At 53.4% G+C, this 12,508-nt stretch overlaps 1 protein-coding gene and 1 long non-coding RNA gene across 4 annotated transcripts in view; one reads left to right on the top strand and one right to left on the bottom strand.

Annotated features, from left to right (window-relative positions):
- Positions 1–3,879, bottom strand: part of GLIS1 (GLIS family zinc finger 1) — a 231,346-nt gene extending 227,467 nt beyond the window's left edge. Inside the window, exons 1-2 of one of the 3 annotated variants that reach the window (XM_008265223.4) lie at positions 3,666–3,879; positions 2,406–2,712 (exon numbers count right to left, since the gene is read on the bottom strand). In XM_008265223.4, the coding sequence (XP_008263445.2) occupies positions 2,406–2,670 (265 nt within the window). In that variant the 5' untranslated portion in view covers positions 2,671–2,712; positions 3,666–3,879. Of the gene's footprint in view, positions 1–2,405; positions 2,713–3,420; positions 3,622–3,665 lie in introns of those variants that run through there. The other 2 variants (XM_051857746.2, XM_051857745.2) reach the window with 2 other exon arrangements.
- LOC138850648 (uncharacterized) overlaps positions 3,712–12,508 on the top strand; it is a 37,055-nt gene continuing 28,258 nt past the window's right edge. Inside the window, exon 1 of the long non-coding RNA XR_011390697.1 lies at positions 3,712–4,314. This is a non-coding gene — a long non-coding RNA (uncharacterized lncRNA). The remainder of the gene's footprint in view (positions 4,315–12,508) is intronic.

Below are 12,508 nucleotides of genomic sequence, written 5' to 3'. Positions count from 1 at the left end.
GTACCAGTGACGGAGCCCTTCACCTTCAACACCACAACAATCAAACCTTTCTCCCTCCTCCACCTCCTCACCTCAGGCATCACTGACCCTGGCATGGCGCCTTCCACAAATTAATAAAAGTAACCCCTTCCATCTTTTTAGTTTATAAAGCATTCTGACAACCCCCATTCTAGTCACCTGCCATACCTGTTGTGCAAATGCAAAACCAGAGGTTGACAGTGTTAGACACTCACAAGCATCATCTAAGACTATCCAGGCACTGAGGACACACTTCTATCCTCTTATTTTTCACTGATGCTCTCACGGCTCATGATAAATTGGCAAATGAGGGAACAAGGGCTCAGAGGAATGAAATAACTTCCCCCAAGGTCCTACAGATCATCGGGGTAGGGTCTTAGCATGTCCAGAACAGTCAATAAATATTTTTCAATTGGTATTTCTGTTTGCCTGTTTCCAATAAGCGTGGAGTTAGACACCAAACATTCAAAGGGCTGCATAGTTTGGGGAACACTTTGGTGGGGGCGGGAGCAGCAAGAAGGTGCCATTTCCTTTGAGCATTTTTCAGAGGGCTGCTGGGGAAAGCTGGTTTCGTCTCCGCGTGCGTGGTGGTTGACCTCGAGGAGCCCGCTGCAGTGACTTCAAGGCAGGGTCAGAGACGTCTCCAAGCCAGGTCCCTAAGTCACCTTTTCCTCCCCAAGCCAGGTTACGCCAGAACTCTGGCCTGCACCACCCATGACCGGCTAAGTGACCTGTGACATACCCCACACTCCCCCACTCTCCGGCCTCGGCTTCCCCACCCCTCACTTTTCCCTCCCACCTCCTCCCCAGCCTCACCTGGAGACCCTGAAGAAAACTGTTTTGATGTCTCCTGGCAAAAGCTTAACCAGAGAGACCAGCTAGGGTACAGAAAAAGCAGCTCTTTCTGCAACCGCTTTTTTCTCCTCTCCTCTCCAAAAGCGAGCCTGACTTGAAGATCTATCCTGGACGTGGGCTGGGGGGAGGTGTGGCTAAAAATAACCGGGACTTGGGGGAACGGAAGTGGAAGAGGGTCCACAGAGCACGCAGAGGAAAGGTCTCTGGGCACAGCGTGGAGCAGGGGTCCGCAGAGACCTCGTCTCCAGACGGCAGCCGTGGTTCTCTCGCAGCCGGAGCGTGGCAGGGGTCTGGTTGAGAGCGCGTGCAGAGCGGGCAGCATGCAGGCCTCACGCCCAGCCCAGCCCGGCCGGCTGCAGCTCCTCTCCCGCCTGTATTCCGGCAGCAGCATTCTGCAGGAGTCTGCCCTATCTATCCTTCTTAAAAAGATCTCTATCTCTTGGAGAAGGGGCTGACATTTAAAACAAGGAAACAAGAAATAACTCTGTGGTACAAAGGCAGGTGTTTTCTTAAAAACATGAAACAGTCAGTGTTTACTGCATTTCACCAACCCTGGAATGGGGGAGTTGGGAGCTGCTAACCCACGAGGTGCTGTCTTTCTAAGAGCAAGCCCTCCTACCTTCCAAAGTGGCTGGGCAGATGCTAGGGGGATGATAACTGTAACCATAAAACAAAAGCTGTTGCTTTTCCTTGAGAACCGGCTGGAGAAGAACCAAAAGGTCCCAAAGGTGGACTGAATCAACCCCCACAGCCTTGCTTTCTCCCAAAGGAAAAACAGGAGGAGGGGGAAGCGTAGCACCTTAACAATTTCTCCAATTTCTGGTTAATTATCTGTCAGCGTGAAACTTATAAATGATGGTTCAATAATTATTAACTGCAATGGGATGAGCACTTGCTCACGAGAACCCCAGCAGCAAGGCTGACTTTGAGCCCGCTGGCCGTGCTGGGGCCTGAGGCTTACCGAGCCCGAGCCCCAGCCTCACTGGAGAGGAGAAGGTTCCACAACACCACTTCCAGCCAGCGCCTGTGATTCCGCAGCACCCGGAGCTGAAAAGCCGCTTCCAAGTCAGGGCTGGGTCAAGGTAGATTCGGAAAATGTTCCAACAGGAGTCCCGAAACCGTGGGTATAATTAACTCCTCCCTTGACAGAATGGGAAACAGGTCCCCAGAGGGGAGGGTGCTTGCTAAAGAGCCTCTGGTTTTGGTTATTTAAGGAGACTGGACTCCTTCAAAGCAGGCCCTCAGCCGCTCAGGAGGAGCCATCTGACACAGGAGTTGTTACTCACTGGAATATGTAATAAAATTTTGACACAACTTTCATCAAAAACATACAGAAGCCAAACTGTGTAATCCGAGCTTTCCATACGCACACTTCCCCCAGAACAGGCTTATTGAGTTTAAATTAGATGCTTCCTAGCGCAGGCATAGTTTCGGACCGGCAGGCGAGTCCCAAACAACCAGAGAGAAATGGAACACAGCGAACGAAGCTCCCCCACGCCCGTGGCCAGGCGCATCGGCGGGGCTGGACTCACCCTTCCCGGCGGCGGCGGCCTTGGACGGGCCGTAGTCTCTGGGGCTCCGCGCCCGGAGGAGGTCGTGGGCACGCGGCGGTGGCGCAGGCGGCCGGGGCATCAGGTCCCGCGGGCCCCCATCGCCGCAGCCGCCGCTGCTGCCGCCGCCGCTCGCGGGGACCCTGAAGGCCATGTGCGCGCCGAGGCCGGCGGGCCCGCGGCCGGGCGCACCGGGGGCCTCCTTGGGCCTCTTGTCCGAGAGTGCCTCGGCCACCTCGCAATGCATGGCGCGGGAGCGGGCAGCGCCGCCGAGGGTCGCGCGGGGCTCCTGGGGAGGGGAGACAGCAACAGGCGCGTCAGAACGCGGGAAGCGGACTCTCCGTCCCGCGCCGGGCCGGGGAGGTCACCGCCCTCGGTTACTCCTCGCCTCTGGACTAGGCTAACGCCACCAAGCCTACCTCGACCGCAGCTCGAACCCACCTGACCCCAGGGACAAGTCCCTTGGTCGTCGCAGAAGCGGTTTTCGCTGCCTTCCCAGGCGCGCTGGGGACCCTGTCACCCGCCGCTACCGCGCATCCCCGCGGAGCCGCTACGCTCTCCCGCGCAAATCCAGCCCTCTTTGGACGAATGGCGAAACTGAGGCCTGCGGCGTGGAGCGCGCTTGTCCAGCGTCGTCCGCAGGGACAAGGAGCTGGCGGCAAGGAGGAGTCCCCGAGCAAGGCTCCGGCGACGCCGCGGAGGTGGCTCCGCAGGGGTCAGCGGCTGCGCGCCTCCAGAGGCCGCGGACCGAGTACACGGGGACCCCGGGCGAGATTCACCCGCGACTCCGCGAGCCCGGAAAACGGGACCCCGAGGAGGAGTGCTCCCTCCCGGACGCGAACGCAGCACGCGCACCCCGAGACACATGCCCAGCGCATCTGAGCAAAGGAGCCCGCCGGCGCGCGCAACTCGCATGAGGCCCGGGAGGCGCAAAAGCCCGCTCCCACGCACAGCACACGCCGCGCCGATGCTCGGCGGGACGCGCCACGCCACTCACCCGCTCGGACGCTCTGCCCCGTGCCGTCTCGTGCGCTGGGCACCAGCGCGCCTCAGTGTCGGCGCTCGCTTTCATCACCCCTGAGGGGGCGGGAGCTGGGGGCCAGGGGGCCCCTAAACTCCCCTTGCTCCTCAGCGCTTCCCGCGCCGTCCAAACCCGACGCGAGCGTCCCTCGGACGCCAGCCCCGCGTCTCGGCCGCGGCGCACCGCCCCCCCTCCCAGACGTGGGCCGCGCCCCTTCTCACCTCGCCGCGGCCTCTTCAGCTCGCGGGGCGCACGGCTCCGCGCGCCTCCACTGGCGCCGCAACCCCCGCCGCCGCCGAGTACCGCGGGCAGCACCCCGGGCGGCAAAGGCGGGTCCAAGGCTGCCCGACAGCGTCTCTGGCCACTGGCCTGCAGCGGCCGCCCCGCCGAAGCCAATCGCGGCGCGAGGGCGGGGCCTCCTCGCCAGGGGGCCTGGGCGGGGCCGGCGTGGGGCCGAGCGGAGGATTTGACAGGCGGCGGCCGGCAAGAGCCCTGCGCTGCCCGCCACCTTCGGGCCACCGAACCGGGCCGGACCGTAGGGAGGCGTCGCGGGCGGGAAAAGCCAGACACCATCGGGTGAGGTGAGCTGGCCGGGCGTCCTGACCGCGGGGCTCAACTCGACTGGGCCCCCGCCTCTCCGGGCGGCCCGGGCGGAACCAGTCCTCTGGTGCCGACTCGAAGTTTCTCCGCGGTCAGACCGGAGCGGCGATCCTGGCGACGCGGAGCGAGCAGGCCGGGCGGCACTGGACGCGCGTGCCGGCGGGTGCAACGCGCTCCCAGAGAGCCGCACCGGCCCCCTAGCGAGTCGGCGAGAAGGCTAGCCCTGGCCCCGGGGCCTCCCAGCCCGGCTCTTACGTTCTTGCTCTTGGGGTAAGTGTCTTCCATCGGCAGAGTCCGGAGCTAGTGGGTCTCGGACTCCTAAACTGAAATACAGAGAAGTTTCCAGTTGCCCCCGTCTAAGGAGTAGGGCCCAACTCTTGGGTTTTTATCAAGCTCCAGGGAGACCTTTACGGCCCTGGGGCAGGAAACTCACTCGTGTACCCGGTGAGCCTGCGTTCTGGGCCCGCCCTACGAACTGCAGGTTCTCAGGGAGGCCTGCCCGACGTGTTGGGAGAGCACTGGGCACAGAGCAAGTGGGCTGCACAGCAGTAAGTGGCTGCAAGCGGCGGCTCGGTTTCCCTCTCTGAGCCAGTTTCCGCCTGTCTCTGGGGATGGGGTCCCAGGGCTCCGGAAGAACCATCTCTGAATGTCTGTGTGCCTCCCGCTGTGCGCCGCTTGCTGGTGTGCTGAGCTGCAAGGGGCCTGCTGGCTTCTTGTTGTGGGGTCTGGGCTCTTAGGCCTTGGTTTCAGGTTTAAAAATGTACATGGAGCCCATTCTTAGCACGGGGTTGTACACAAACAAGAGACCGGAGCAGCCTCCCTGGAATCTTGCAGGAAAAACCAGCATTTTAGAAGCACAAAAATTATAAAACTTTATTTTCTATAACTTGTTAAACCCAGTGTCTTATAGTTAGAGAGGATTAATAGTAGGAAGCACCTTGGCGTTCTGGGAGACCCAAGCTTGCTTTCAGAGGAGAGAGGATGTGCTGGGCCTGCAGCCATGGAGTGGGGCAATGCAGGGCTGGCACCAGAACCTGGTTTCCTGGCTCCTCGTCCAGGGCTCTTCCTGCTATACCACCCCGGCTGTCAACCAACCATCCCCTTAACACACAAGCCAGGAACCATGTCAGGCATCTCAAAGGTCTCGTGTTTGGACTGGAGATTGGTGCCACTCTTTGGGCAGTAGGGGAGAGGCAAAGAGCAAGAGTAGCTCACCAATGCCTCCAACACAGCGCTAGGTGCCTGCACATCCCTGCCCCCACCACCCCCAACACACACACACACACACAGCACTGAAAGTGTGGTGCAGACCCTGAAAACAGTTGCCGACTAAGTCATGTGGGTGCGCAGCAAAGGCTCTGCAAATGTCCACATGCAGCCACAACTCATTCAGTGATTCTTTCCTGAGCACCTGCCTGGGCCAGCCCCAGCCCTGACCTAGACACACACAGCCCCTGCTTTGCCTGGGTCAGCTCGCGGGGTTGCCCCACCATGATAATAGGTCTATGAAGCCTGGCTCAGCAGTTGGTTGTTCTGCTCAATACAGTCGACCTGCTAAACGCTGCAGATGGAGGCACTCTTGGAATAAACTGAATCCAGTGGGCATACGCATTTTGTCCCTGGAAGGAAACACAAAAACTGTTAACAGTGGTTAAGGGAACACAGGGCCCTTAAGTGTTTACACTTTTCTGAACTGTTTGTATTTTCTGACAATATATATTATCCTCTCTCCCTTTCAACAGGGTAAAAGTTATTGGAGCAGTGGGATTATGGGCTGTAATTTTCTTTATATTTGTTCGTCTTGAAATAAAAGTTATTAATAATTTAATTGTTAAGAACGACACAAAACCAAACCAAAAGTGCTTCTCCTTTTATCAGACCAGACAATCCTGTGTGCTCTCTTAGTAACCCGCATTCCAACTTCAACTCTGTTGCACAGCGGTCCCACATACAGTCTGTCTACTGCATAGCTTCATCTGGACCCAACAGCAAAAGCAGACCCTGTTTTTTTCTTCTCTAACTTTGCTCCTGAATCCTGTGTTCCTGCCTGAGTGAATGGTCCCATTTACTCACTTGGCCAAGTCCCCCAGCTCAAAAATCTACAAGTCATCCTAGGCCCCTCACCTCCCACACTCCAGTATATGATTTTTTGTAAAGATTTTATTTATTTGAGAGGTAGAGTTACAGACAGTGAGAGGGAGAGACAGAGAGAAAGGCCTTCCATCTGCTGGTTCACTCCCCAGATATCTGCAATGGCTGGAGCTGAGCTGATCTGAAGCCAGGAGCCAGGAGCTTCCTCTGGGTCTCCCACGCGGGTGCAGGGGCTCAATCGCTTGAGCCATCTTCCACTGCCTTCCCAGGCCATATGAGAGAGCTGGATCAGAAAGGAGCAGCCAAGGCCAGAGCCCATGCCCATATGGGATGCCGGCACTGCAGGTGGAGGATTAACCTACTGCGCCAGAGCACTGGCCCCCAGTATATGATCTGCCATAAATCCAGTTAGCAGCCCCCTTCTGTTCATCTTCACATTTCTTCTCTGGCCTCCTCCATGCCTCCATCCTCCTCCTCTTCCCAGTTACTCATTTTTTCCACACCAGTCTCCCTGTCAGTCTCTAAAATTCAGACCTGACCATGGCACTTCCCTCTTTAACAGCTCCCAGTGGCCGTCTAGATAAAGTGGAACCATTGTCTCATCCTACCCTCGGCCCTCCTCTGTAGTCTTCATCTGCAGCCCAGAACACGCCTCTCTGCATTCACAGCTTCGTATGTGCTGTTTCCTCTGCTAACCTGTCCCCTCTTCTCCCCTCCGCATTCTCCTTCCTCCGAATCATTTATTTATTTATTTATTTGACAGGCAGAGTGGACAGTGAGAGAGAGAGACAGAGAGAAAGGTCTTCCTTTTTCCGTTGGTTCATCCCCCAATGGCCGCTGTGGCCAGTGCACCGCGCTGATCCGAAGCCAGGAGCCAGGTGCCTCTTCCTGGTCTCCCATGGGGTGCAGGGCCCAAGTACTTGGGCCATCCTCCACTGCCCTCCTGGGCCACAGCAGAGAGCTGGACTGGAAGAGGAGCAACCGGGACAGAATCTGGCGCCCCGACCGGGACTAGAACCCGGTGTGCTGGCGCCGCAGGTGGAGGATTAGCCTAGTGAGCTGCGGCGCCAGCCCCTTGGAATCATTTAACACCCAGCTCGAGTGTTACGTTTTCTGGAAGCCTCCCCTGAACCCTCTTCCTGTACACTCTCACAGCCCTCTCCTCTTCATTCTATCTCCGGATTACTTTGCTGGTCTGAAACGCCTGTTTAACCACCTCAGTCCACCTCTGGACAGAGCTCTGTGAAGACACTGCCAGCCCTTTGCCTTTGTATCTCCCAGAGCTGGAAGAGACTCTGGCACAAAGTCAGCGCTGGTAAATGTTTGCTGAGTGTCGATTGAATTATTAAAGATTGACCACGTCTTCATATGCTTACCTGCATTTCCAGCTAAGTTCTTCACTACACTATGGAGACCTCTCTCCTCACCATCTTTGTCCAGGAGTATAAGCATGCACCCAGCAAATGGATGAGGCAAAAATGCACATCTCTGCACCTGAGATCTCCTTGTCCTAGAGATGGGCGGACGAAGGAATAGAGGTGGCGGATGTTACACTGCCCCTGTTCCTTGCGTCAGAGAAAGAGGTAACGTTCACTGGGAAACCCGGTACCATGGCTGACACTCTCCAGGGGATCTCATTTGATCCTGCCAACAGCTTTGTGAAAAAAAGTTGTCATCCTCATTTTATAGGTTGAAAAAAAAAGTTCCAGATTAAATGATTCTCACAGTTTTCACAGTCAAGAGTGTCTGCCTTCCATACGCCTATGGTCAGCTTTTAGCAAGAATGTTATTTCCACTTATTGAATAAAGATAGTCTCTTCAAAATAATGGTACTTGGGCCAGTGCTGTGGCGCAGTAGGTTAATCCTCTGCCTACAGTGCCAGCATCCCATATGGACACTGGTTCGAGTCCCGGCTGCTCCACTTCCGATCCAGCTGTCTGCTATGGCCTGGGATAGCAGTAGAAGATGGCCCAGGTGCTTGGGCCCCTGCTTCTGTGTGGGAGACCCAGAAGGAACTCCTGGCTCCTGGCTTCGGATAGGCACAGCTCCGGCCGTTGCGGCCAATTGGGGAGTGAACCAGTGGACAAAAGACCTTTCTCTCTGTCTTTCCCTCTCACTGTCTGTAACTCTACCTCAAAAAAATAAATAAAATCATTTTTAAAACTTAATGGTACTGAGACACCTGGATATCCATATGAAAAAGAATGAAGTCAGGCTCCTGTCTCGCATCATATATAAAAAGTAACTGAAAAATAGAGCAACAACCTACATATAAAAGCTAAAACCATGACACACTTAACAAGAACACACTTAACAAGGGAAAATCTTTTCGACCTTGGATTTGGCAGATCTTTAAAACAACACCAACAACATGAGCAACCAAAAACTAGTTAAATTGGACTGCACCAAAATTCACAGCTTTTCTGCATTTATGAAGAGAGTAAAGCAAGAGCATGCAGAACTGGGGGGAATGCATGTGAAGATAACATCTGATACGAGTCTAGTATGTGAGATATAAAAAAGAACTCTCGGCCGGCGCCGCGGCTCACTAGGCTAATCCTCCGCCTAGCGGCGCCGGCACACCGGGTTCTAGTCCCGGTCGGGGCGCCGGATTCTGTCCCGGCTGCCCCTCTTCCAGGCCAGCTCTCTGCTGTGGCCAGGGAGTGCAGTGGAGGATGGCCCAGGTCCTTGGGCCCTGCACCCCATGGGAGACCAGGAAAAGCACCTGGCTCCTGGCTCCTGCCATCGGATCAGCGCGGTGCGCCGGCCGCAGCGCGCTGGCTGCGGCGGCCATTGGAGGGTGAACCAACGGCAAAGGAAGACCTTTCTCTCTGTCTCTCTCTCTCGCTATCCACTCTGCCTGTCAAAAAAAAAAAAAAAAAAAAAAAAAAGAACTCTCATGACTCAACAACAAAAAAACCAATTTTTACAAATGGGAGAGGGGGTGCCACTGTGGCACAATGGGTCAGGCTGCCGCTTGGGATGCCCACGTCCCATCTCAGAGTGCCAGTTCAAATCCAGGCCACTCTGCTTCTAACCCAGCTTCCTGCTAATGCACCCTAGGAGGCAGCAGACGGTGGCTCAAGTGCCCCTGCCACCCACATGGGAAACCCAAGTGGAATTCTGGACCCTTGATTTTGGCCTGATCAAGCCCTGGCTGTTGTAGGCATTTGGGGAATGAACCAGCTAATACAAGATTTCTTTTCTTTTTTAAAAAAGATTTTGTTTATTTATTTGAGAGGTAGAGTTACAGACAGTGAGAGGGAGAGACAGAGAGAAAGGTCTTCCTTCTGTTGGTTCACTCCCCAGATGTCTGCAGTGGCCGGAGCTGAGCTGATCTGAAGCCAGAAGCCAGGAGCTTCTTCGTGGTCTCCTATGCAGGTGCAGAGACCCAAGGATGTGGGCCATCTTCTACTGCTTTCTCAGGCCACAGCAGAGAGCTGGATTGGAAGAGGAGCAGCTGGGACTAGAACCAGCGCCCATATGGGATGCCGGCACCGCAGGTGGAGGATTAACCTACTGTGCCACCATGCCGGCCTCACAAGATATCTTTCTGTCACTCTGCCTTTCAAATATATGAAAATAAATAAACTTTTTTTTTTTAAATAATGGTGTTTCATATAAAAGAAAAAGACAAAGGATTTGAATAGTCATTTCTTTTTTTTCTTTTCTTTTTTTTTTTTTACAGGCAGAGTGGACAATGAGAGAGAGAGAGACAGAGAGAAAGGTCTTCCTTTTTGCCATTGGTTCACCCTCCAATGGCCGCCGCGGCCGGCGCGCTACGGCAGGTGCACCGCGCTGATCCAATGGCAGGAGCCAGGTACTTCTCCTGGTCTTCCATAGGGTGCAGAGCCCAAGTACTTGGGCCATCCTCCACTGCACTCCCTGGTCACAGCAGAGAGCTGGCCTGGAAGAGGGGCAACTGGGACAGAATCCGGCGCCCCGACCGGGACTAGAACCTGGTGTGCTGGCGCCGTAAGGCGGAGGATTAGCCTAGTGAGCCGCGGCGTGGGCCCTGAATAGTCATTTCTTCAAAAAAGATACACAAATGGCTGATAAACTTGAAAAGATATTCAACATTATTAGTCATTAGGGAAATGCAAATCAAAACCACAAGGAGATTTTACTTCATACCCAATAGGATAGCTATAATTAGAAAAAAAAATGAGTGTTGGAGAGGATGTGGAGACATTGGAATCTCTCATACATTGCTGGTGGGAATGTAACATGACTCAGCTGCTATGGAAAACAGTTTGATTTCTCAAAAAGTTAAGAACTGGGGCAGCCATCGTGACACAGTGGGATAAGCAAAGATGGAAAAGACCAAATCAACCAGAAAATGAGATGTGATGAGGATTACTAATGAAATACCCAGCTTTTCCCATCATTTCTACTCTTCATCTTACAACTCAAAGACACTCCTGTAAAAACAAAACCCTGAAGACTCCCAGTTTGGAACACAGACTGAATGCTTTCCCCCTAAGAATAAGAATATCTGCTTCCACTATTCCTGTTCAACAGCATACTGAAGTCCTAGCAAGAAAAAGAATAAAATGATTGCAAAAGAAGAAATAAAACTGCCCACTGGTTTATGATACGATTGTCTATGTAAAAAAACTCATGGAGGAATCTACCAAAACAAATCTGCTAGAACTAATAAATGAGTTTATTAAGCTTACAGGATACAAATTTAATATTTAAAGACCCATTGTATTTGCATGTACTAACAAAAACGAATAAGAAATTAAAACTTTGGGGCTAACGCCAGTGCCATGGCACACTAGGTTAATCCTCTGCCTGCGGCGCTGGCATTCCATATGGGCGCTGGTTCGAGTCCCAGTTGCTCCTCTTCCAGTTCAGCTCTCTGCTGTGGCCTGGGAGGGCAGTGGAGGATGGCCCAAGTGCTTGCTTGGGCCCTGCACCCTCATGGGAGACCAGGAAGAAGCACCTGGCTCCTGGCTTCGGATCAGCGCAGCTCTGGCCATTGCAGCCATTTGGAGAGTGCACTAATGGAAGGAAGACCTTTCTCTCTCTCTCTCTCTGTCTGTCTGTCTCTCTCTCTCTCTCTCACTGTCTGTAACTCTGTCAAATAAATAAAATAACACTGTCAAATAAATAAAAAAAATTTAAAACAAAAACTTTGGGGCAGGTGCTGTGGCGTAGCTGGTGAAGATACTGCTGCAGTGCCAACATCCCATATGGGCGCCAGTTCAAGTTCTGGCTGCTCCACTCAGATCCATCTCCCTTCTAATGCACCTGGGAAAGCAGAGGAAGATGGCCCAAGTGCTTGGGCCTCTCCACTCATGTGAGAGACCCAGATGAAGCTCCTGGCTCCTGGCTTTTGTCTGCCCTGGTCATTTCGGGCATTTGGGGAGTAAACCAGCGAATGGAAGATTTGTCTCTCTGCCACTGCCTCTGCCTCTCCCTCTCTGTCACTCTACCTTTCAAATAAATAAATAAATAAATCTGAAGAAGAAAAGGAGAAAGAGAGGAAGACCTAAGTATATAAAAAGGTATGCCATGTTCAGAGTTTGGAAGACTCAGTATTCTTAGGATGTCGGTTTGCCCCAAATTAATCTATAGATTAATATACAGTTCCTTTTTTTTTTTTTTTTAAGATTCAATTTGTTTACTTGAAAGGCACAGTTAGAAAGAGATCGTCCATCTGCTGGTTCAGTCCCCAAATAGCTGCAACAGCCAGGGCTGGGCCAGGCCGATGCCAGGAGCCCGGAGCTTCTTCCTGGTCTCCCCCATGAGGGTAGGAGCCCAGGCACTTGGACCATCTTCCACTGCTTTCTCAGGCGCGTTAGCAGGGAACTGGATCAGGAGTGGAGCAGCCAGGAATTGTACCAACATCCATATGGGATGCTGGCATCCCAGGCAGCAGCTTTACCTGCTACGCCACAACGTCGGCCATCAGCCTCTCCACAGTTTCAATCAAAATCCCAGAAGAATTTTTGGTAGAATTCAACAGGTCAGTTCTGCCAATTGTTTTGAAAGGCAAAGGTACTAGAAGGGCAAAAACAATTTTAAGAAAACAAAGTTGGGGAACTTTCCACCTGATTTAATTTAAAACTTACTATAAACCTGTAGCCATCAAAGGGCCGGTGTTCTGAAGCAGCAGTTTAAGCCACTGCTTATGGCATTGGCATCTTAAATCAGAGTGCTGGTTGCAGTCTAGGCCACTCTGATTCTGCTCATGCTCCTGGGAAGGCAGTGGATGATGGCCCAAATACTTACGCCCCTGCCACCCTTGTGGGAAACAATGATGGAATTCCTGGCTCAGGCCTGGCTCTTGTGACCACTTGAAGAGTGGAAAATCAATTTATCCCTCTCCCACTCCCTCCCACTTTCAAATAAATAAATCATTTT

This window comes from Oryctolagus cuniculus, chromosome 7 (genome assembly GCF_964237555.1).
Source record: "Oryctolagus cuniculus chromosome 7, mOryCun1.1, whole genome shotgun sequence".
NCBI classification, from domain to species: Eukaryota; Metazoa; Chordata; class Mammalia; order Lagomorpha; family Leporidae; genus Oryctolagus; species Oryctolagus cuniculus.
Note: the sequence above shows the minus strand (reverse complement) of the source record. Positions and strands in the feature narration are given on the sequence as shown.